Below are 24297 nucleotides of genomic sequence, written 5' to 3' on the forward strand. Positions count from 1 at the left end.
CTAGGCTTCAGGATGAAGAGGTTATTTTGGGAATGTTGATCTGGGGGTTTTGAAACTTGGCGGGGTGGGTTGGTTACGTGTTGTGGTGAGGCTGGCTGATGAGGCTTTGAGGCTGAATGCTCGGATGGATTGAGTGAAGGGGGAATGGAATGCGGCGTGGCATTCACTCAATGGACTTGCTTTACTGCCAAGGAGGACTGAGGCTATTCCCAGCCCACTCCTGGTAAATGGCGGTTCTGGGTTGGAGGGTTGTGGGTAGGAGTTATCAATAGCAATCATTCCCATGGTAAGAATAAAGTGTGGGGTATATGGTTCGAAAAGATACATGGTTCTGAGCCTCGACATGCCTTTGAGTCCAAACTCTTGGTACAAATCGACGGTTCCTCTCCAGCGAAGCTCTTCAAGATGCACAAGAGAGGACTTGAATAGCTTCCAATCTTGGCATAATTGAGCGACGTTCTGAACCTGGAAAAACTAAGTCGCCCGGCGAGCTAAGAATCAATTGAAAAGTTTGTACCTATATTTTAGAAATAGTTAGACCATGAATCTAACACTCTGGGTGATCAATTGCCCGTGATGGATGAGGTGTTGTTGACTATCGCGTGTAAGTCGGAGAATAAATATTCCGGCTCCGCGATTTGACAGCTCTGGCGCGCTTCACCAAGGCAAGGATTGGGAAGCTCTCCACGCGACGACTTTAGCTATTGTCATTTTCCTTTGTTGGCCGGCATCGACGAAGCCAACAATGTTTATTCGATAGTCGCGATCCAAATCATCGTAAAATCTCTTTTTATTCACACTCTCTTGACTGGGCAAAACATCATGCTGTGGTGATCAATCTAATCATTGACATCCTCCCTTTGACTTTTGCGACGCCGCGCCCACCATGTTCACCTTTTGCCCCCTCCAGGGCGCCCTCTCCGAGTCGCCCGCTTCGCAGTCCCTTCTTGAGCTTGATGGAGGCGTGAAAGTGCTGGTCGATCTAGGATGGGACGAATCATTCGACGTTGGCAAACTCAAGGAGATTGAGAAGTAGGTGTTGCTGCGCTCGCCGTTGCGAGGTGACGATGGCTAACTAGATGTGCATCCAGACAAGTCACGACTCTCTCCCTCATTCTCGTTACGCATGCGACTGCATCTCATCTCGCTGCCTACGCACACTGCTGCAAGAATATACCACAGTTCACACGCATCCCCGTATATGCGACACGGCCCGTCATCGACCTTGGCCGTACCCTTATTCAAGACCTCTACAACTCGAGCCCTGCTGCGGCGACGACCATCCAACAGAGTTCGCTATCCGAGACTGCCTACTCGTTCGCCCAGACCGCTACGGCGGCGCAAAACCTTCTCCTCCAGTCCCCGACCAACGAAGATATTGCACGATACTTTTCTCTAATCCAACCGCTTAAATACTCGCAGCCACACCAACCTCTCCCTTCACCCTTCTCACCACCGCTAAACGGCTTGACGATTACTGCATACAACTCTGGACATACCCTCGGTGGCACAATATGGCATATCCAGCACGGCCTGGAGTCGATCGTGTACGCTGTGGACTGGAACCAAGCGCGTGAGAATGTGTTTGCCGGTGCAGCTTGGCTGGGAGGCGCTGGAGGCGGCGGTGCTGAGGTCATTGAGCAGCTACGGAAGCCAACTGCGCTGATCTGCAGCAGCCGAGGCGCCGACAGGACTGCCCAGGCTGGTGGTCGTGCCAAGCGAGACGAGCAGTTGATTGATACCATCAAGGCATGTGTGACGCGAGGAGGCACGGTTCTCATCCCTGTGGACTCGAGTGCTAGAGTTCTAGAACTGTCATACCTACTGGAACATGCGTGGCGGACAGACGCTGCCTCTGAGGATGGCGTACTGAAAGCAGCCAAGCTATACTTGGCTGGTCGCAACATGTCGAGCACAATGCGGTACGCGCGAAGTATGCTTGAGTGGATGGACGATAGCATCGTCCAGGAATTCGAGGCTTTTGCCGAGGGCCAGAGAAAGGTCAACGGTGCGGGTGACAAGAAGGAGGGAGGACCATTCGATTTCAAATACCTACGACTGCTTGAACGAAAGGCCCAGATCGCACGACTACTGAGCCGCGGCTTTGAGAACGTCGAGACGGAGGGACGTGTGATTCTGGCGAGCGACAGCAGCATCGAGTGGGGATTCTCTAAAGACCTGATCAAGGGGCTGGCTAGAGACTCGAGGAACTTGGTCATCCTGACAGATAAGCCAGGTCTGTCAAAAGACGACAAGCCGTCGATTGCGAGGACGCTCTGGGACTGGTGGAAGGAACGCAAGGACGGCGTGTCGGTGGAGCAGACCAGCAGCGGAGACAACATTGAGCTTGTGTATGCTGGTGGACGAGAGCTGGAGATTCGTGAGGCTCAACGACAGGCACTGGAAGGTGACGAGTTGGCAGTCTACCAACAATGGCTGGCAACTCAGAGGCAACTCCAGGCGACACAACAGAGCGGTGGCGCGGCCGGGCTTGAGGCGTCAGCCGACGTCGTTGACGATGCTTCGTCGGAATCATCATCTGACTCTGAAGATGAGGACGGTGAGCAACAAGGCAAGGCCCTCAATGTTTCGACAACGATTGGACAAGCTGGCCGGAAGAACGTTGTTCTCAAGGATGAGGACCTCGGAATCAACGTACTCATCAAGAAGAAGGGCGTTCACGACTTTGACTCGCGAGGAAAGAAGGGCAGAGAGCGAACGTTCCCTATTGCGATTCGCAGGAAGCGTCATGACGATTTCGGAGAGCTCATTCGACCCGAGGACTATCTTCGCGCTGAGGAGAAGGAAGAGGATGGCCAAGATAACGCCAACATGGAGACTGCAGACGACAAGCTCGGCAAGAAGCGCAGATGGGACGACGTGGCCAAGAACGGAGCCGGAGCCAACAAGCGTCAACAGACCACAAGAGCCGGCTCTGTTGATGATGCTGAAGCTGGCGCAGGCGACGGTTTTGTCCCCGATGAACTCGACAATGTGGAGGATATCGAGCCCGAGGAGCCAACAGGGCCATGCAAGCTCTCATATCAGACCGAGACCGTCACAGCCAACCTACGCATCGCGTATGTCGATTTCAGTGGTCTGCACGACAAGCGCAGTCTCAACATGTTGATCCCCTTGATCAAGCCCCGGAAGCTCATCCTGGTTGGCGGTGGACGGGAGGAGACACTCGCCCTGGCTGAAGACTGCCGCCGAGCTCTCGGAGGCGATGCCGCTGACGGCGATGGGTCAAGTGAGCGCACAGTCGATGTGTATACACCCGAGATAGGCACTCTGGTGGATGCCAGCGTTGACACCAACGCCTGGGTCGTCAAGCTCGCCGACTCTCTCGTCAAGAAGATCAAGTGGCAGAACGTCCGCGGGTTGGGTATTGTCACCATCACCGGCCAGCTGCTGGCTACCAAGCTCGACGACGCTCCAGCGGGAGATCAAGACGCAGCCAACAAGCGTCAGAAGACTGAGGAAAGCTCGACAACAGCCCTCAGCACCGTCGTGGCGTCTCCCATGCCCACTCTTGACGTCCTCCCCGCCAACCTCGTCTCGGCCGTGCGATCTGCCGCCCAGCCGCTGCACGTTGGCGACTTACGTCTGGCGGATCTACGACGTGCCATGCAGTCTGCCGGACACACGGCCGAGTTCCGTGGCGAGGGCACACTCGTCGTCGATGGAACCGTTGCAGTCCGCAAGACGGCGGCAGGACGTGTCGAGGTGGAGAGCGTCGGCATGCCCACTGCGCGCCGGAGCACGTTCTACGAGGTGCGCAAGGTGATTTACGACAACCTGGCCGTCGTCACTGGTGCATAGAGGCATTCAGCGACGTGATGGCTGGATACTTAGTAGACGCTCAGAAAACAAAGGGGGCATAGTCAATGGGATAACACGTTTTTTCTTGTACGTTACAAAAGACGAGGGGTGTATTTCTCTTTTCGGGACCTGGAGTACGTTGGAGAGGAAATATGCTCTTGGAGATTGGGGGAGGGATTAAAGATGAGGTAGATCAATGATAATCCAACAACGGGTCTTATGAGCTTTACTTTGACATGACTCTACATGGTGGACTCAAAATGTGTGCATGGTTGCTGACAGACGCCTGTTCATGAAAAGGGGCTCACGTATCAGCCCTGGCTATTTGTTAGAATAAGCCCAATATATGGCTAGCAAGTCACGTCTACTTATCCCGTCATTGACAAGACTTGACAAGATGCATTCAAATAGTTCCATCACAGTATATTACAAGCGAGAAGCCTTGGAGTGCGACTCTGAGATTGTCTTTCGTATAATGATGCGCCTCAACGCCTGGCCGTACAAGTTTCTATCCCAAGATACCCAGCATTCTCTCCTGCCTGGAGTGACCCAATCCCATCTCTTTTTTCCCTTTCTAAACTCTCAAACTCATCTTACAGGTTGCATAGGCGCCATCTCATACTCTCCATTCCCCCTTCCACCCGGCACAGCCATCTCCTCCTCATCCCTCGGCTGTTCCGTAACGGTGGCTTCTCCAGCGGTGGTAGCAGGAGCACCAGCAGCGGGGCCAGATTCAGGCCCCGTGGCTGCGAGGATTCTACGGCCGCCAAAGAAGACGGGCTGCAGCTCTCGGTACCGGCAGCCCCAGATGCCGAGACCCACGGAGAGGGCGGCCGAGGCGAGCATGGTGAACCACCACATGGCGTGACGGGGGAGGCGGCCGCTGTAGAGGGTTGCGACGACGAGGTGGAGGAAGTGGACGGTGAGGGCAAAGTCGGGGACGAGCTTGGATCGAGCGACGAGGGCGACCATGGCGACGGATCTATTCCATTGTCAGCACATACATATGCGTAGGAAGGGAAGGGAGAAGAAACTCACATGCATAGTCCTCCGTCTAGCAACAGCACAAACGCCATGAGCCATCCGTGCGTGGTATCCCCCCTAACACCCTCCCATCCAAACAGCAGCGTGAAGCTGAACCCCGTACCGGCGACGAGCGCCGTAAAGACGAGCAGGACCAGCGCGGAGAAGTAGTAGATGACCTGTAGCGTCGCGATCTGCGTCGCGATCTTGAGGGGCGCCAGTTCCGCCAGGGCGCCCGCGCGGGGGGGCTTACGGCGTCGCGCCATTCTTTCGATCCTTTATTCGGCCGGGAAAAGGTGTTGGCTTGTGGTCGCGTGTGATGGAGTCGTTCGGTATATCGATGGTTGGTTTCTGGAGCTTGGATTAATAGCCCCTGTCGATCTCGCCTTTCCTACGTTCTCACTCTGAGTAAAAAATCCCCACTCTTCAGAGAACGAAAAAGAACACCAATAATTAAGGAAAGACGTGCATTAAATCGAAATACGTAGAATCACGCGAAATGAAAAAGAGGTTGGATTCAAGTTTGAGGCTGGAAGCAAGGCAAGGGAAAGGGACATGTTTCCTTCTTCTTGGGGTCACGCACCAGCCACAGCCACAACTAGGCTTCAAGCTTTCCCCGTGCACTAAACCCTTTTGTGATTCACCGCTTTTGATTCTGCCGCTCCGACTGAGCCGGCTCTCGTCATAGGTTGGTTGATGCATGTGCTCATGAGATTTTGAACTCCAGTCCATCCCACCAGAGGAAACCCACCACAGCTAAGAGCTTGCAGCATCACACTCTTTAATACGCACTCAAGCTCCAACACCATAATCGATTCCTCAACACAAATCAACCTCTCCTCGACCAATTGAACCTCCCCCACCTCCCATACACAATGGGCTTCTGGCCCTTCTCAAGCGACACCCGCGGCGACGCCATCCGCTCCGGCGCCGCCATCCCGAACCGCCAGGAGCGCAAGGCCTGCTGGGCCGCCCGCGACGCCTACTTTGCCTGCCTCGACGCAAACAACATCATCGACGCCACCAAGGATGCCTCGGCCGCCAAGAAGGCCTGCCCCGCCCAGAACGACGACTTTGAGCGGGACTGCGCTGCGGCGTGGGTGAAGTACTTTAAGCAGTGGCGCGTCGCCGACATTCAGAAGAAGAGGAGGCTCGACGAACTGAGGGCTCAGGGCGCGCAGGAGATGACTGTTACTACGAGCTTTGCTCCCGAAGGCGGCGTTGGTGAGAAGGGCAAGGGCGTCGAGGACATTCAGGATATGTTGGACAGGAAGAAGGGGAGGTAAAAAGACGAGATGGATAGAAAAGAGTTGAAAAGCCAAGTTGGAAGCAAGAAACACCACACGGCCATTAAGAGAAAATGTATTTATACCATTGTACACTAACATGTCATCGCCAGCTCACCAAAACTTCATGTACATAAAACGAAATGTACTACTACACTACTGTTACTGTTACTTCAGCTACCTTCCCGGCTGATTGATATAACGCGAGTCTTATCCTACCCTATCTATCTATCCCTACTACCTAATCCCGCCTGCAAAAGCCCTCCCAGCTTGATACAACCCAAAGAGAATGAGTATACGACACAAAAGGAATGAAGTCGAATAAAGGGGTTATAAGAAGTGAAGACTGATGATCAAGAAAACTGAAAAAAAAAAGACGAGTAAAAACAAACAAACTGTAAGCGTGCTCACTGTGGTGGTATCATCCATGTTCTTCTTTTTTGTAACAAAAAAAAAACACCCATATCTGCACATTCTCTCCCTCTCCGGATGCCCCTGAATACAGGTCGGCCTTTTTAACGTGCAATGTCCTTCCTCCTCGCCTCTCCCTTCTCCCTCATCCTCTCCTCTCCGCTCCTTCGTCGACAAAGGAAAAGGAAATAATAAAACGGAAAGATGAAGCTGCTTTCATGAGCGTAGCTTGGTATGCCAAAAATTGTCCAAAGGGAAATAATAGTTTGTGGTAGCAGGGAGGCAAGGAAAGAAAGAAACCAAAACAAAAGAGGTGCCGCCGTATGTCTCGCCTTTCTAATGCATCGTTTGTGGTGTGGTTGTGGTAGATAGATGATGATGATTCCGTCTCTCGTCAAGCTTCTGCGCTTGCGTCGTTCGCTTTCTTTCTTAATCATGAAGCCGGCCGTCTTTTCCTCCGAGCTGGGTTGCCACATCTGACCATGGTAGCAATCTATGCCACCATTCTCACCCCGCTGTTGTTCGTCTCCCCCTTTCTTGGGAGCGGCGGCAGTTCCTTGTCGAGGCTATTTCGCAGCATCGAAACATGGTCAACAGGTCCAGTGCTGTGGTTCATCCCGGCATATCCGCTGTCGGCGCTGTCCGGCTTCTGGTATCCCGTCTTAGGTGGTGTAGGAGGGGGTGCCCTTGTCGGAGGTAGGCTCTTGTTCATATCCTTGGGTGGCGTCTCAGGTCGGCTGTCATCTCGGCCATTCTCGCCTGCTTCCTCAACAACCGGCAGGATGGGCTCATGCTGCATCGAGTCACGCGCATCGCCCCTGGAGCCAGCAGTCGTCAGGACTCGGTCAGGCACCTGGTTCTCTGTGTGCCCGTGCCTTTCTGCTCGCTCAGCTTCCCTGCTTGCCTTTTCTACCGTCTCTTGAGCTTCCGGAGAGCGAGGACCAGGGGGCGGGGGAGGAACATGAGTCGGCATGGGTGGGATGGCTTGCGACGACCTACGACGCGAATTCCAGCTCGACACCCTCTGGCCCGATCCTTGTGCCTCAATCATTTCCTGATCTCTCCTCTCAGCCTCCCGGTGAGCCTCTTCGGATGACATGGTCACCCCTTCGATGAAATGGTAGAATCGATCACCATACTGGTCAGGCGGCAGAGCCGAGATCTGTGACCTGTCGCTCGACAGGCCCTTCCAGAAGTGCTCAATCTTCTTGATTATTCCGTACTAAATCTCATGTTAGTCTCATCCTTTCGAATGCCAAGCTCGATACTCACGTGAGTCAGGCAGTCGATGACTCCCAGGTAGTAAATCTCATCCGCTGGGCTGTTGTCTTCGTGGGTTGCCCTGAATCCACCATCATCCTGGTTGAACACGAACCCGGATCGGTTGTGACCCTCCTCTAGCTCATCCGGCATCTTGTTTGCCGATTGACCCATGGGTACTGGTCGCTCCTGACGGATCATCTGCCGTAGTTCCCTGGCCTTTCGCGCATTCTCCAACTTGGACGGCGTGCGAAGGAGAACCGACGCAGGGTCATCATCAGGGGCCTTCTCACCACCAGGGTTGAAGACCTGCAATGTCTTGTCACGTAGATTCTCCTCATTGCCCCGCGAGACATCATGGATGCCAACCAGTAGCGAGTAATCCATGATCTGAAGGCGCTTTAGCAGAACAACATCCCTCTGAAGTTGTTCTAGGAAGAGTTGTTTCTTCCGGATGCCTAGCTCCAGGTTCCGCTGCCGCCTCATCCAGTTTAGATCCTTCAAGGTCGCACGTGGGTTCTTCTCCAAGTCCTCCTCTCTGTAGTCTCGGCCAATAGTTGATCCCTTCAGGTCGAAGGTGGTGTGAATGTCTCGGTGTGGTGGGAACAGGTTGTTCATCACCACAAAGTGGATCTTCTTGCCATAAGGCATCTTGACTCGGTGCAGGCCGTAAAACTGCGAGAGAAGTGTGTTGGGGTTCTCCTTGACGTGCGAGTAGTATTCCTTCAAGATCTTTCGGAGAAACTTGTGCTCGGCGTGGTGGATCGTCTTGATGATGTACTTATAATCTCGTGAAAAATAGAAAAAGCTGCCACTCTTGCCGGGAGAACCAAGCTCTGACAAGATATACTTGCCCGTGAGGGACATGAGATAATCGGCAGGGTCCAGACGGAACAGTGAACGTAGGCGACGGAAAACCCAAGGGGCGTAGTCCTTGAACTTGAAGTCATACTTGGCTGATGGAACCAGCTCATTACCGGCACTGTTGACGTCAGCATATCGCAGGATTAGTGTCAAGAGACAACATACATATCAAATGTCGACTTCTGCTTAGTCTCAAAGTCGGCATCAGTCAATTCCCGGTCGAGCTTTGCGTTCGTCCGCGAGACTGATACTCGGATACCTGTCAACATGTTGTAGGCCGTTACCCAGTTGGCGTGGGTCTCGTCCACCTTGGTGCCGACAATGACGCGTTCGTCATCCTCCTCTTCCTTCTTCCTCCGCTTGCTGGCCCGCTTTGCCCGTACTGCTTCTGTCCATCGGAGGGCGTCCTCATCTGGAATGATCTCGTCTCGGGGTGCGTCCGACTGCATCGACCTGGTTGGTCTTCTACCCAAGCTCAGAGATGGCCGTCGGCCACCAGTCGCAGGAGCGCCGGTCGGAGAGAAGCGGCCACTGGCCTGTGCCGTATCCATGCCATCCCTGGAGCCTCGGCCAGGTGTATGCTTTGGCACGTCGAGTGTGTTTCTCTGCTTGAGGCCGCCTGGGCCCGGAGCCTGAAGGAGTCCTGGGGACGAACCTGCAGTGTTACCAGAAACGTAGACGGGGGGGACGACAACCGGTGAGCGGTGGTTGGCAATGCTGTTTGTGATTGTGAGCCACGCGGCTCAGGGGGAGGAGGAGGGGCTGTGGTCGGGGCATCGAGGCTCCTGCTCGGGGGCTTTTCATAGGTCTCCTCGGCTGGGGGCTCAGAAGGCAGAGGTTTTGATAGTGTGGTGGGATACTGATGGCCGTTGCTCGATGTCATGACGGGGCCGTTGCCATTAACATCGGCCGAGGGTCGATATGTGCGGTCGGGCAGAGTCGCGGTGCCATTGGGCATGGGCTTTTGGCGGAAGACGTCGGTGTCGTCATCTTGGCGAGGAGGATAGATGGCTGTAACGGACTGGCCGTTGGAGATGGAGCTCATGCTCGTGGGCCGCGTGCCGTTGCCATTCATAGGCGTCGGCGTGGGCTCGGAGACGTCGGAGGCGTGAGTGGATGAGATGGAGCTCTCGTCGAAGCTCTCATTGATGGTGTCGGATCGGGTGTGGCGGATGGAACCCCCATTCACCCTCTCCTTGGTGGTCGCGAGGCCGAACTGGTTTGTGGGGTCGAGGTTGACGATGTCGGGGTTGTTAGAGAAGATGGCCGAATTGTCCTCGTTGTTGAGAAACGATGGCATTTCGAGCGGGGGGATCGAATGAACTCGCTGGAGGCCAAGACCAGCGAGCGCTGACGCGATTAGATGCTACTTGTGTGAAGCGATGCTGGATGAATCCTGGCTCGTGATCGGGGAGGTGAGGTGGCTACGTTTGTCGTCGAGATGCTGTCGCCGTCGAGGTCGTCGTTGTCGAAGGCAGTATCTCGCTCGGTATCGGTTTCGCCCTTTGGATTCCAAGCTCTCAGTTGATACGACAGTCGAATGCAAGAATGAGCAAGGCAAGGTGCGAGAAGAGGGAAATTGGGTCGAGTCTCTGCTGGGCGGGCGCACAGGGTTCCTTGGCGGGTCGACCAATAGGGCGGAGCTAGGCAGGGACGTTGCGCTGGAGAGGGGGTCAAGTCGAAGCGAAAGCCCAGGAGGCGACAAGGAAAGGATAAATCGAGAGGCGCAGGCGTGATTCGGCGACGGAGGGAGGGGATTGTCGTTGGATGAAGATGATGGGGGGAGAGAGGATGGAACCGGTTCGTGTACGGAGTTCCCAAGTAACGTACAATCGGGGGTTGAGCTGGGAGAGGTAAAGTGAGGTAGGTTGGTAGGTGAGAGAGAGGGCAGGTAGAGGTGGTAGGTAGAGGTGGTGAGGCTGGGAGAAGCGCTGGCTGCCCGGGCAGGGAAAAAATGACGGGACGGGACCTGGAAGTTGCCAGTGCAAGCAGCCTAGCAGCTCCTGCCTTCCCTGGCATGTACCTAAAACTGGAAATGAGGCGCGTCGGGGGTGTACCCAGGGGAGGGAAGGGGGAGGGGAGGGGCGGATGGCCCGGGGGGATGGAGATGCCCTGAGCCGTGCGTGGGGCCCTTCTTTTTCCACTGGACGCAGCGTAATTCAGGGCACTCTCGAAGCGCTGAGGAGTCAGGCTGGGTCTGTTGCAGTGCAGGGCGCTCAGCCAACCTGGGCTGGGTCCTAACCAGTCCTGTCCTGTCCTGTTCCGCCAAGAAAATGGGTTAGCTTGCGTGGCAGAATGTCCTTTGCCAACCCCGGCGAGCGTGGTCTTCAAGGACTTGAAGGCTTGGCCTAGTCTTGGCCACGGGCTTAGCAAGCCGAAAGTTGATGCTCCCACGCTTGGCTTGACTTTGACCTGACGGCGTCTTCTCGTAGCGTCCTCTCGATTGCATGTGTGTGTGTGTGCCGTCCTGTCAGCATCAGCACCAGGAACGCCATGAATTCGTATAATACAGAGAAGGACTGCATGTGCGTGTGTGCGTGGTTATGGCTCATATCTGGAGCATGGCTCGTTCCATCTGGCTCGGACAGTCTGTCATACGGATCAAACGGGATCCTTGCCAATGCTGTGAGGTGAGGTAGTCATGTATGGATACGTAGGTACTGTATCATCCAGCGCCCGTCTCATTCCAGGCCCTCGTTCCAGACGAAGCCAAGCAACGAGCAGCAGAATTTCTGGGTAAGGGGTTTCAAACTTCGGGCTCACTCTTTCACCAAGACATGAGACGACCTTTTCTCGATCACGAGAATTATTCGAATTCGTTCTCGATATCGATTTCGATAATTTGACAGACAATACTCATCAGCTTCGCCTCCCATCCCCACCAGCTCCATGTATGGAATCACCCCAGGCACCGCGCCGTCCTGCTAAGCCACGGGGGAATCATGGAGGACCCGCCCGGCGGTCGGCTCCAGCTGACGGACATTACATTAGCAGTGTTAATGCTGTCTCGCCATGTCTGGCGCTTTTACTTGGCTGGACAAGAGAGAGAGTGCCGGGCGCAGTGTTTTGTCCTACCTTACGCGCCGTCTTTTTTTCTATTCTCGTCCCCCCATGAATTTGGATGAGATAATGCATAACAATTGGAAGTCGTAGGGAGAACTGATCGACGGTCCCCTGTTTTGGTGGCCACGCTGATTGACAGAAGATCATTCTCGTTTTTCCAAGTCTTTCTTGTTCCAAGACATTTAGACCCCCTGACTACCTTTCTTCACCGCTAGCATATTTCGTCATGGATGCCCTAGGTACCGTTATGACACCCAAGTGCTTGGCTTGGGGTTCCATGGGTTTGTGTTGATTACCTTCATGTGCCTGACCCGCGATATTGCATTGGTCCTTGGCACCACCACACCACGGCCAGAGTCAGACAAGAGACACAGAGGCCTTGTTATCTCCCTCTACTAAATCCGCAATGATTAGGTCTCTCTCTGTTCTCACGTATCCTCCCGTCAAAAATCGACCCTGGCCCATGACCCTGCCACTGATGGCATGTCATGACCAAGGCCAAGCCCGTCACACAACCGACACTCTACACGACCTCTCTCGCCCCCGTTGCTACGTCGATACGCGGAGAGCCTCCCCGGTCACTATCGCTCTCCCATAGCAACACGGCGCCTTATTTGTTTTTTCCCCAATTAATAATTTAGTTTCCCCCGCACATAGTTTCCTTTGGCTGCCTCTTTTACTTTCTTTTCCCATCTTACCCCTGGCCTGGGTTAAGCTATCTCCGATCCGTCGTCGAGCACGGATCTCTCGGGGTCCGCGAGGAATGCGGTCTTCCGTGACAAGGTGTTCGTCTCACAAAAAGGTGTCTCCACCGGTTGCATGATGGGACACGGGATTCAAAACAAGACGTTGCTGCTCGAGGCACCATTAATTGTCCGAGTTCAGCATGTCAGAGAGTCTCGTTGAGGAAAGGGGGAAACACACGCAGTGAGCCGCAGATCGTGGGCATGCCTTCGGGAAGCACTGCCATCCCGAGACCAAGGATCATTGAGCCGCTAGCTACAGTAGTGCCCTATCAGCTGGCATAAATGGATTCGTGGCTGAGTCAGTCAGATCTACAAAGCAACATGCATGCACATAATACATAATTCTCACGACAGCCTCACACTCGTATCGGATCCTTTGACTTTGCAGCGTTGCAAAGGGTCCACAGGCAGATTGTCAAAGGCTATTGCTCATAAAGGGGGTGCCTTCCATACAAGGTAAACAAATTATTGTATACTCTTGCATGACTTGAAAACACTTGAACTGCATACTATTCGGCTCTTTCGACCTCATGTAAGACTTCTCAATCATCCTCTTACGCCTCCTATCTCGGAACCAATCTACTCTTGTGTGGCTTTGATCCTTCACACTACAGTGTAACACCTTCAGTCCAGGCAATGCACGTCACATGTCAACTTCAAACACAATGATTTCATCCCTCATCGACACCGACATCATGTGCACAATCATCCAAACTTGTCGAGACATCAACATTGAACATCAGGATGCCATCTGTCAACTTCTCAACAACACGTCAGCATTCAAGGTTCAACATGTCACTTCGCATGAGAGAGAAAATGGAATCTTCCATTACTATGCTCAGATAAACCATCTGCCTCACCGGCCCCAGCCATGCCGTCACCAAGATGCAGCAACCCGTGCATCTGCAGACATAAGCCGAGCCGGTACGAAAGTCATATAGTCCACCCAGCTGTCCCTCCCAGAGGTTTTTTTTTAGTTTGTTCTTCTTTTTTCGTCGTTTTCGTCAGCTTGCTTGCCGCTCACCAGCAGCAACCTCCCTGGCTCCATCCTCGACCTCGTCGCAAGGAGAGCAGTCCGAATCGAGGCTATATCTTGTCTCCGGATGGCCCAGGGAGGATCAGGTGTAAAGATGATTCCCAAAAGGTATCATCAAGAAACATCCCCCCAACCCCCAATACTTCTAGCAGAGCCCACGTCCCATCTCATACGAGGTCCGTTCGTCTAACGTAGATTTGTCGTCAGGGTATCATTCCCCCATGCCTTCCGCAGAGGTGCCGTTCAACCCACAAGACCTCCACAGAAAACCACAGCCCTCAAATGCAAACCGGGGGCAACGCCATCCTGCACAAAATGCCTGGAACGCCCCGAGTCTCAAAAAGCCCTCCGGTCCCTTCCTCCCACACCGTGGCCGTACCCAGCCCCAAAGCAGGTATGTCTACCGTAGTCGATGCCCAAAGAACACCTTTTCCTTTGCATCTTCCAGTCCCGCTTTCCCTTCGTCATCCGTAGATATCATGAACCAAGCCGAACAGAAGTCAAAGCCGATGGGTATCGTACAGACCGACAAGTTGAGTTGTTGTTTGTTTGTGTGTGTGTAGTCGCAAAAGCAGAAGCTGATCTACCGGTCCCATAGTGTGTGGACCGTCGAGTCTGTATCGCAAGTGTGATGATGCCTGAGAAGGGCAGATGAAAGAGTGTTGAGTCGTCGTGCGCCATCAGCGATGAAATCCGTTCCGCCGTTCCATCCATTCGCCAGAGATGTGCGAATAATGTACAATCCAACCATAAAAAACAGCCCAATACGAGAAAATCATGTCGAAATGTCAACCGTTACCCCGTCTCCCACCTAACGCCATGCATATGTGTGTGATATTAGGTTTGGGCTTCACGGGGCGGGCCGCGACCTCGTCCGCCTGCGCCTTGGCCTCCACGACCGCGATATCCACGGCCTCGGCCACGACCCCGTCCGCCTGAGAAGTGCTGGTTGTTGTGCTGGGCGCTCTGGCTCTGCCAGTTACCCTGGCCCTGTTGAGGCAGACCAGCCTGCTGCGCCTGCTGGGGCTGGAATGGTTGCTGTTGCTGCAGCTGCTGAGCCAGCGCAGCGGGCTGTTGGCCCCTCTGGAGGTTGGAGATAGGTCGAGGAATCGACTCAGGGTTCTCGTAAACGTAGAGGGACTTGTCGATGCTGGCGGGGATGGGCTGAATCTCAGTGCCCAGATCCCTTTCAATATTGTAGAGGTTGAAACGGTCGTCCCAGTTAATCAGGTTAATAGCCAGACCCAGGTGGCCATAACGGCCGGATCGACCAATGCGGTGCAGATACGTCTCTGCATTCTTGGGGAAATCAAAGTTGATGACGACATTAACCGCCTGGATATCAATACCTCGGGTGAGCAAGTCGGAGCAAACAAGGTTTCGGCAGACACCGTTTCGGAAATCGTGGAAAACACGGTTTCGAGCATGCTGCTGCATCTTTGCGTGACTGTAGAAGCAAGAGTAACCTAGCTCAGTGATTTTCTTGGCAAGCAGCTCGACTCGGTTGGTCGAGTTGCAGAAAATAATGGACTGGTTGATTTGGAGCTTAGAGAAGAGCGTGTTCAAGCAGTGGACCTTCTGCTTCTCTTCGACAAAGGCGTAATATTGGGTGATACCCCTCAGGGTGAGCTCGTCCATGAGGTTGATCTCATATGGGCTGACCATGTTCTTGTCGGAAAAGTCCTTGACAGACAGAGGGAAGGTGGCGGAGAAAAGCATGACCTGGCGGTCCTTGGGGTGGAATTGGAGCAGTTGTTCGATGACGGGAGTGAACTCAATGGAGAGAAGCTTGTCGGCTTCGTCCATGATGAACATGGGGCACTCGCTGAGGTCGGCAACGTTCTTGCCAGCGAGGTCAAGAATTCGGCCGGGGGTGCCGACGACGATGTGGACGGGATCCTGCAGACGGATAATGTCATCTCGAAGACCGGTACCACCAGTCGTGACCATGACATTGACGCCGAGGTGCTTGCCGAGGGTCTTGCAGACTTGCGAGGTCTGCATGGCAAGCTCACGTGTGGGGACAAGGATGAGGCATTGGATCTTGGAGACCTTGGGGTTGATGCGCTCCAACGCAGGGATGACAAAGGCAGCCGTCTTGCCAGTGCCGTTCTTTGCTCGTGCAAGGATATCTCGTCCAGTTAATGCGACAGGGATAGCCTCTTCTTGAATTGGGGAGGGCTTTTCGAAACCAGCTTCGAAGATTCCCATGAGCAGGTCTCGCTTCAGGGCAAAGTTCTCAAACTCGAGGCCCTTTGTGTTTGTGACATCCTGCGAGGCGCCAGGTCAGAATGCGGGGGGACCATGCGCCAAAGGGGAATCGGGTGCATACCTCTGTTTGTTGTCGGTTATCCTTGGCGGGGAGGTTCAAGTTCTTCTTCCAGTCGTCATTTCCAATGGGCAGGCCATCACTGCTGGGGTCAGCGCAAGCTCACACACGAGGGCCGCGAGGGCGGCGCAGCGGACCTGATTTGGGTAGATTTCAGCTTGTCTGCTAGCTGATCCGCCATTGCGCTAGTGGGATCCGTCTACGGATCGAGGGAGAGTGAGGAGGATGATATTATATGCAAAACAGCACAGAGGTTGACCTCTCAAAGGTGCTGGTGGCGCGAGGGGAGGCAGCAGTTGAGGAGCTGCGAGGGTTGATTTCGTGTCGTGTGGGGGGAGGTCGGAGAGGGCCCGTCCGGTTGCACTACCCGGGGAATGGAATAGAAGCGGCTTTCGGGGAGGGAGAGAGATGAGGTATTGTTTCTTTCGCTCGTGTCAGGCGCGCAGCCGAGATCGCGTGGGTATTCGTGGTCGTGGAGGGAAGATTGTTGTGAGTTGGTACGTAGTTTTTGAAGAAGGGGAGAGAAGTTGTGAGGCAGGCTCAGGTTTAGAGTTTGAAGGTGAAGGTGATGCTGGTGTGTGCCTCATGGCGGCGGAAGGCCCTGCATTTCCTGGGTCACGTGTTTGCCAGCGGCGGGGCAGCCCGGTTTTGGTCGTAGTCGTGGTCGACTCACTGACCTGAGGTGAGGTGGGCAGGCTTGGCTTGGCAGATCGATCAGCTGGTCGGAACTTGCCAAGGGCTGAATTGGTTGAAGGAGGCGGCCGAGGCAGATATTCCATACAAGTAGTGGTATCGGTTCGTGGCGTGTTCGCGAAAGCAGAGGGGAAACTCTATTCGGTAAAAAGTCATGAGGATGCTTATTGAGCAGGGGAACGAGCAGCTCAAGCTACAATCCGCCTCTTAGAAGCTACCTCTAGTGGTTGCAAAGCTCTTCAATCTCAGTATACGCCTTATACTCCCCAGTCTTGACCTATCTTCTGGCCAAAGTCCATCCCCAGTCTCGGCAGCCATCAAGAAACAGTTCGCATCGCGGCTTCTGGCATCATGACGTGGGAGGGGCCAACCAGGGGTCCTGGAATTGATTTCTTGATCTCGCTTGACCAGGGCAGTTATGCCTTCACTTCAACAGCTGTCATGCCACAAATCCTGTTTCCATTGGCTCGAATAAAAGTAACCATTCTTCGCTCTAACTAGGCCACATTGTATCTCAACGTGGCTATCCAAACTCCAGTATAATAATCGTACAAAAACCGACATAAACTTCCTACAGCTTCATCATAAACATTCTAAAGCTTCATACCCATGGCCTTGGCCACCCTCAAACTCTGCCTCATGCTAAGGTCCAGCATAATCTCCTCGCTACCACCGGGGATAGCATACGCCCTCACGTCGCGGTACAGCCTCTCGACCTTGGCGCCCTGGCCGCCGCGCGAGTAGCTCAGACCACCAAAGATCTGACTGGCCTCGCGGGCGCAGAACTCAAAGGTCAAGGTCGACTGGGCCTTGAGGCCAGCGATAGGGCCTCCCAGCCGCAGCATGGCCTCGGTCTCGCCCATGCGCTCGCACTGGTAGATGAGGTTCTCGAGCCAGTTGTACGAGGCTTCGATCTGCCGAGCCATGTGCGCCAGCTTCATCCGGATCACGGGGTGCTCGATGAGCTTCTTGCCAAAGGTGCGTCGCTTGTTGGCGTACTTGACCGACTCCTCGTAGCAGACACGGGAGAAGCGGAGGGACTGGATGATGATGCCCATACGCTCGTGGTTAAAGTTGGTCATGATGACTAGAGTCGTTAGTATAGGTACAGTCTTGAAACTCGGTTAAAGAGCTTACCTCGGAAACCCTTGTTCTCCTTGCCAAGCAGGTTCTCAACGGGAACCTTGACATCCTCAAACGTGATGTACGTTGTACCAGACGAGTGCACACCCTGGCAGTTCATGCGTCGTGTGGTGACACCCTCACCGCGCTCAATGAGAAGCAATGACACACCATTCATGCCATTCTCTCCCGTCCGGACAGCGGTGGTGAAGTAGTCACACCAGATACCGTTGGTGATCCACTTCTTCTCACCGTTGACGATGTAGTGCTTTCCATCCTCACTCAGCTTAGCCTCGCAAGTCAGGTTGGCGACATCACTACCAGCATCCGGCTCAGTAATAGCCAGGCAGATGCGCTTGTCTCCGTTCAGGATACCAGGCATGATCCGGTCCTTGAGCTTCTTGGAGCCAAACTTGATGACAGGGGGGCAGCCGATGCCGAAGCCTCCGATGACGTTCCACACGAAGCCGCCGGATCCGGTGCGCGACAGCTCGTCGGTGATGATCATCTCGTGGAACAGATCCCACTTCTCAGGGGGCACCGACTTGATGCCCTGGGGCACGTAGTTGGTAGGGTACTTGACGCCGAGCAGACCGGCCAGGTAGCCCCGGCGACCCATCTCCTTGTAGATCTCCTCGGGAACCTGCTTGGCCTCGTCCCACTCGGTGACATTGGGCTCGATCTCAGCGTCTATCCATTCACGGACCTCGGCGCGAAGGGCAGCATGAGTCTCGTTGAAGTAGGGAGAGTGGTACTGTTCAAGTCAGCATTGGCTCAACACATTGCCAAGGTACAACTCACGTTCTGGTACCAGCTAGGATCGCCAAAGGGAATCTGATCTCCATAAGGCTCAAGAGCGTCCGCCTCCTCACTGCTGGAAGCCGCCTTCTCGGCAGCAGCAACAGCCTTGGGTGTAGCCGCAGGAGCGGGAGCGGGCTTAGGCTCGGCCTTGGGCTCGGGGGCCTTGGGCTTGGTGTCGAGGGATCCGACCTGAAGCTGCTTCTGGTACTTCTTCAGGATGCTCTCGTTGTGGTACTTCCAGAACTGCTTGGACGCGTCCTTGCCGGCGACGCGCTGGAGAATCTTCTTGCCGCCTAGCTGAACGTTAGAGAAACGGTTCATGCACGCGTCTGTGGAGTGCAGATTGAAACATGTTCGTGGCGTCTGGAGTCGCAACGTAGAGTTAATGGAAGCTTTGCTCACCTGGATGGTCATCTTGAAACTTGGTCACGTCGTAGACATCGCCATCGACAACAATGTACAAGTCTCCGGGCTTGTTATGCGACGCAACGTCGCTCTTGGTAAATACCCGGGCCATCTTGGGACTCTTTTTCAGGTGTTGATGATGTTTGACGTGAGAAAATGTGAGATTCCCAAGGTTAATCTTACAGGGAAAGGCGCCAAGAAAGTCTAGAGGTACACAATAGAGAGAGGGAAAAGGGAAGAAGAAAAGGAATCAAGAGATCTTGCCAGGATGGTTTTATCTTCCCCACGATCCATCCCCCTTTTAAATTCAGTTCGGCAAAAACGTACACTGTCGACAATCACATGTTGTCCGGAGTGTGCCTCCACCCCCAGAATAACTCCGTCTAAGTTTCCATTTCCCCATACTTGGGGTCTCTTTCACAGGCTGACCTCTTCTGCAGAGCAGGTCATGCATGAGTCGTTCGCGGCACTTCTCGATGCGGTCATGGTCATGTGCCCTGCGCCTCGCTCTGACTGCGACAAGAGAAAGCATGTGAAAGCCAAAGCCCGCGTCGCGCAACAAAAAAGAACAAAAGCCAACCTGCTTACTAGCGCCGAGAACCCTCGTGGCGACCCTGGGGTGTGTGTCTGTTGATGTCATGATAGGACTGTGTGGGGATGCCGAGGTTCGCCCTCCCTGTCCAATCGTACGTCGACAATTGCCAAAGTCTCCCCGAGGCTCGTTCCACGACTCGCTTGCTCCTCCACAGGATTCGGGCGCCATGTGTAAAAGAGGCCAGGGACCGAGATTGGGGATGCGGAGAAGATGCAGGGTCACTCAGTCGGGCTCAGGCGTGCGTGATTTTGGTCAGCAAAGAAACCTGGGGAAGATGAACATCCGCCATTCGTTTGGTCATCATCTTTTGAATAGCGTCAATTCGACACACGAGCCTTCCATAGCAGAGGCATAATAATAGCTAAGCAGCTGGGCCTTCCTCTCTCAATCCCAGATAAATGCACACCAAGATAGCAATTGACCTCGATCATCACGAAGGATGTATCCGTAGCCTCACTCCACGCGCCAAAACTCCGATCCCGATCCCGGCCAAACCAAGCCTCTACTTTTTCAGTCCTTTCGTCCAGTCCAGCACATTACTTCTCACCGCTCTCGAGTCAGGCACCTGCTTATGCGGCTCCGCGGGGCTTCGCCTTGGCCGCCGCCTTGTCCTTCTTCTCCTGCTTGAGCTTCTTCTTCTTTTCCTCGTTCTTCTCTTCCAGCTTCCGCTTGTGCGCTGCCTTCTGCGCATCCGTCTTGGGAACCGGCTTGAAGAAGCCCTCTAGACGAGCTTGTTGTGAGCTCTTGAGGTTTTTCTCTAGACGCGCGCCTCCGCTACGGACACGATCCTCCGAGAAACCCTTCTCCGTAACGAGAAACTGCACTAGGCCCTCAATGTCTGGCTTCTCCCACTTGACGTCGCATTCGGGGTCATCAGCCTTTCACATCGGGCTCGAAGAACAGATCCCGCGCATCCTTGTAGGGCCAGTCCTCGGGAAGCACATACTTCTTCTTGGGGTCCTTTTCCATCGCCTCGACAATCTTCTCCAATGAACCGTGATCGCGGATCAGCTTGAGGGCAGTGGTAGGGCCGACCTTGGGGATAGGGTCGAGATAATCACAGCCGAGAAGGATGCAAAGATCCACAAACTAAGCAAAACAGTCAGTAAAGGAAGGGGTCAAGGTGAGTAGTGTGACGTACCTGCTTGCGCTCCATACCAAGTCCCTCAAGAACCTTCTCCAGATGGATCTCTTGAATGGGCTCCTTTCGCTGCTCACTGAATGTGAGGTGGCGCAACAGAATGGGAGAGTTGAAGCATAGAGTATCCATATCCTCACTGGCCGCCGCATACACCTTGCCAGCCTGCGCCAACACAGCACATTGGGCCTCAGCCTCAGTGGGCGCGATAATGAAAGGGATACCCATGAGCTTCAGCAGGCGCTGGCACTCGGCGTTGTGCTCTCGGGTGACACGGACAGTTCGTCGCGAGAACTTCTCAACCTCCTCTGCTGTACCCGTCTCCTTGGCTTCCTCGAGGCCCTCGGTGGCCTCTTGCTTACGCTGGAAACGCTTTGCCAGCTCGCCGGACTTGAGCTTAGGTGGCGCACCATCGAAGACGTATAGAGGCTTGATGCCGTTGTCGACCATGCGGAGAGTGCGGTAGAACATGCCCATCAAATGCGACGTCGTCTCGCCGCTGTCGTTCATGAGCTGCTGACCATCGGATCGTACGGCGATGAGGAAACTGTAGATGCTCATCGAGGCATCCTTCAAGAGTCAGCATGGGGACTTCACCACGGGGTGTCGACTTACGATGGCGACCTTGCGGCCAAACTGGTTCTTGATCTCACCCTCCTTGATTGCATCTGGAGCTTCCTCCTTGATGATCTGAAAGAGCTGCTTAATACCCATCTTGGCGGCTTTCTTCTCTGTGGATGTGTGTTGGGTTGGCGAGAGAGAAGAGGGAGGTGAGTGTTGCCTGGGAGTGAAAAGACGAAGAAGGAGGGAAGGGGCGCAAGTGGGAGGAAACTTCAATTGTAAGGAGGAAGGAACTTGACGCGTGGGGGAACGTCATGACGCGCCCTGTCGCGCCGAAATTGACAGGGATCTTAATTGACCCCACACCGTGACCTCCGCGCTCTGCACGTGCATTACTATTCGTATGCGTCCTTCATATTGTCAATTCAAAATTATTCCTCTCTAGATAAGTCGCTTATATTTCCCACTCAGCAAGAACTGCCGCCGATGACGCTGTATGCGGATGGTCTGTACCAAGCACTCGCTTTTGTAGGACAACGCAGCTTCGCATCAGGGCTAAAGCATCTCCGCTACGGTCTTGGTCTTTCCAGATGATGGCCAGATTTTTCATGCTGGTTAGCGTATCGGGATGCTCGTCCCCTAGTATCCTTGAGCATATCTGGAATTCTCTCCCTTGTAGCTCTTCCGCCTCTCTCCATCGCCCTTGACTCCTATACGTCGACGCTAGGTTGGCCATGCTTATCAGCGTATTGGGATGCTCCTTTCCCAGCACTTTCTTCCTCGTCTCTATTACTCCCACCTGTAGCTCTTCCGCCTCCTTCCATCGACCTTGGCTCCAGTATGTCGACGCTAGGTTGCTCATGCTCGTTAGCGTATCGGGATGTTCCTTTCCTAGCACTTTCTTCCTCGTCTCTATTACTCCCACCTGTAGCTCTTCCGCCTCCTTCCATCGACCTTGCTCTCTATATATCAACGCTAGGTTGGCTATGCCCATCAGCGTGGCTGGATGCTCGTCCCCTAACATGACCTTCCTAGACTCGAATGTCCGTCGGTGCAGCTTCTCAGCCTGAGCATAGAATCCTTGGCGGCTCAAAACTTGTCCAAGGAGTTCCAAGGCATCAAGCGTCTCAATGCCATTGTTTCCGCTCACACTTCGGCGACCTTCTACCAATCTGCGAGCCATTTCCTCCGCGGATTTGTATCTTCCTTGGATCATCAGCACATCGCCTAATTCAAATAATATGTCTAGGGTCGTAGAATGGCTGGTCCCGAACATAGTCTCCGCCCTAGACAGTTCTTCTCGCAGACGCTCTTCGTCCGTTTGTTTATACCGATACTGCAGAGAACCTGCTGCAGTATCCAGTTGGTCTTGGAAGGCGCGTGGAGTAGGGGGAGAGCCCGAAAGGAGGCTTGGAAGAGGTCGATAGATAGGGGCCGGGCTTTGTCCAACAAAAGTACCGCTCTGAGGCTGAGCTATGCTCCATACGGAGAGGGCAGGAGAAAAAACCGCAGGACTCTGGGCGATTGACATAATGCCTTCCGGTGAGAAGTTCGGACTTTGTGCTGAGTATGCGGGACTGGGGGCCAGGGAACCGCGTTCGGAAATAGTTCGACAGCACACAGCGGATGGGGTGGCTTCAGCATGTCAGCCGTCGTATGCAGGCAATATCCGTCACACGTTGACTTACATGCCGCGGGACTAGGAGCATACAAGAGATCTTGAGGGACCTCATGTCTGTTCATCCATCGGTCGATCTTCTGTGGTTCCACCGTACTGCCTCTGACCATGAAGATTAGCTCCCCTTTGTCACTATCAGCGAGCTTCCTTTGTTGTCGTTTCCTGACAATTGCCGCCATCTCCACTGGCTTGACGTTCTTGTCCTTCCCCCATTGGCTTATGCGTGTTCGATACTGACGTATCCTGTAAAGCACATATCAGTACAGTTTTCATGCTCTTTCGCTCCACCTTGGAAAGAATCCCGTACTCAGCAGTGAAACCAAACTCCTCCTCAATCTTCTTCTTGACCTTCTCCAGTGATAGCTTCTGCGTAACATGAAGCTCGAGGATTCGAGCTTTGTATGGCTCCCAAGCCTTGGCGCGCAAGGTCGGGGCCTTTTTCTTTCGACGCTTAGGGGGTGGGCCCATGGGAGTTGCGGGCATAGTTCGGGTATCGCCAATATCGCCAATATCACCAAAAGAACCGGCATTCTGGGGCGCGTAGATGAGAGATTCTTGAGGCAGATTGAGTGGATGCAACACGTGGTTTTGGTCTGTCATAAACTGTCCATATGGTGCTTGCCACTGTGAAACCGAGCCGTCGAGCGCTGGGTGAACGCCATGGGACCCGTAAGCTTGCTGTTCGATGGGATTGAGCTCCCTGAAGAAGGCCGGAGCAGTGGTCGAAGGATCCATGTTGATATCTCTTCGCGACTCGGCTATGCCAGCAAGCAAAAGCGAATATACCTGCTGGAGAGGAAATAGAAAGTAGGGGAGGGAAAATGATGCTCCATGTCGGAGAGGACTTGGTGTGAATATATGCTGCAAAACGCCTGAAGAAGCAGACATGACTGGAGCTCAAAAGTCCTATCTTTGGTCGCATGAGCAAGGCCAACAAACAGAGGGCGAGGGTCTGGGCGTAAGCCTCATTACGGGGGCTGAGAGCATTTTGCAAAACTACTATTTCGCTGCGAGGCAGGGGCACATGCAAAACTACTATTCTGGCTTTGTGCAACTTTTTGACCAAGCAAAACTACTATTGTACGCCACATCGATCATCTCCCACCCAGTGAATTGTCCATACCGCTGTCTTCCCTTGACCGAGTGTGGAGCCAAGACGGTTTACGTGTGTGTTTGTTTCTCTGCCCTGAGGCGCTCCCAGCCGCAATGGAAGCTTCACTCAAAAGTACTATTTCGCGCCCAAGGCATACCATGCCAGCATTCAACGGCCATGGACGACCTGGACAATGGGCCCTCAATGCAGAGAAATTCGTCCCGACTTACTGCTATTGCAAAACTCCTAAATGAAGTCCTATTAAAAGAGCTGTATCCTCGCTATTATGCGAGACTTGTACTCAAACCCGGTACAAGACTTTTTACACGGTCGCCCGTCAACCTTTCCCCAACCTAGAGGCAATTCATTCT

The 24297-nt window shown here is 53.9% G+C and overlaps 8 protein-coding genes across 8 annotated transcripts; 2 read left to right on the top strand and 6 right to left on the bottom strand.

Moving 5' to 3' along the window:
- Positions 1–886: 886 nt before the first annotated feature.
- On the top strand, positions 887–3822 carry MRS44_007415 (uncharacterized protein; the record flags this gene model as incomplete). The annotated part of the gene is made up of 2 exons (XM_046272922.2): positions 887–1032; positions 1092–3822. 2 exons carry the CDS (start codon positions 887–889, stop codon positions 3820–3822), a joined length of 2877 nt encoding a protein of 958 aa, XP_046129050.1.
- A 588-nt stretch (positions 3823–4410) lies between these two features.
- On the bottom strand, positions 4411–5111 carry MRS44_007416 (uncharacterized protein; the record flags this gene model as incomplete). The annotated part of the gene is made up of 2 exons (XM_046276981.2): positions 4411–4804; positions 4861–5111. The coding sequence occupies 2 exons, from the start codon at positions 5109–5111 to the stop codon at positions 4411–4413; spliced, it is 645 nt and encodes a 214-aa protein (XP_046129049.1).
- A 609-nt stretch (positions 5112–5720) lies between these two features.
- Positions 5721–6131, top strand: MRS44_007417 (uncharacterized protein; the record flags this gene model as incomplete). The annotated part of the gene is made up of 1 exon (XM_046271251.1): positions 5721–6131. The coding sequence occupies one exon, from the start codon at positions 5721–5723 to the stop codon at positions 6129–6131; it is 411 nt and encodes a 136-aa protein (XP_046129048.1).
- Positions 6132–7035: 904 nt separating this feature from the next.
- MRS44_007418 (uncharacterized protein) lies at positions 7036–9966 on the bottom strand (the record flags this gene model as incomplete). Its single annotated transcript, XM_065620530.1, has 4 exons — positions 7036–7764; positions 7815–8784; positions 8832–9247; positions 9322–9966. 4 exons carry the CDS (start codon positions 9964–9966, stop codon positions 7036–7038), a joined length of 2760 nt encoding a protein of 919 aa, XP_065476602.1.
- Positions 9967–14348: 4382 nt separating this feature from the next.
- Positions 14349–16021, bottom strand: MRS44_007419 (uncharacterized protein; the record flags this gene model as incomplete). The annotated part of the gene is made up of 3 exons (XM_046279299.2): positions 14349–15782; positions 15844–15922; positions 15978–16021. 3 exons carry the CDS (start codon positions 16019–16021, stop codon positions 14349–14351), a joined length of 1557 nt encoding a protein of 518 aa, XP_046129046.1.
- Positions 16022–17126: 1105 nt separating this feature from the next.
- On the bottom strand, positions 17127–18973 carry MRS44_007420 (uncharacterized protein; the record flags this gene model as incomplete). Its single annotated transcript, XM_065620531.1, has 4 exons — positions 17127–17620; positions 17671–18409; positions 18457–18785; positions 18859–18973. 4 exons carry the CDS (start codon positions 18971–18973, stop codon positions 17127–17129), a joined length of 1677 nt encoding a protein of 558 aa, XP_065476603.1.
- Positions 18974–20025: 1052 nt separating this feature from the next.
- MRS44_007421 (uncharacterized protein) lies at positions 20026–21308 on the bottom strand (the record flags this gene model as incomplete). The annotated part of the gene is made up of 4 exons (XM_065620532.1): positions 20026–20274; positions 20342–20545; positions 20598–21164; positions 21210–21308. 4 exons carry the CDS (start codon positions 21306–21308, stop codon positions 20026–20028), a joined length of 1119 nt encoding a protein of 372 aa, XP_065476604.1.
- Positions 21309–21609: 301 nt separating this feature from the next.
- Positions 21610–23568, bottom strand: MRS44_007422 (uncharacterized protein; the record flags this gene model as incomplete). The annotated part of the gene is made up of 3 exons (XM_046279419.2): positions 21610–22790; positions 22844–23076; positions 23141–23568. The coding sequence occupies 3 exons, from the start codon at positions 23566–23568 to the stop codon at positions 21610–21612; spliced, it is 1842 nt and encodes a 613-aa protein (XP_046135276.2).
- Positions 23569–24297: the final 729 nt, after the last annotated feature.

The sequence above is a fragment of the Fusarium solani genome (assembly GCF_023522795.1).
Source record: "Fusarium solani strain SB1 chromosome Unknown bctg00000004, whole genome shotgun sequence".
NCBI classification, from domain to species: domain Eukaryota; kingdom Fungi; phylum Ascomycota; class Sordariomycetes; order Hypocreales; family Nectriaceae; genus Fusarium; species Fusarium solani.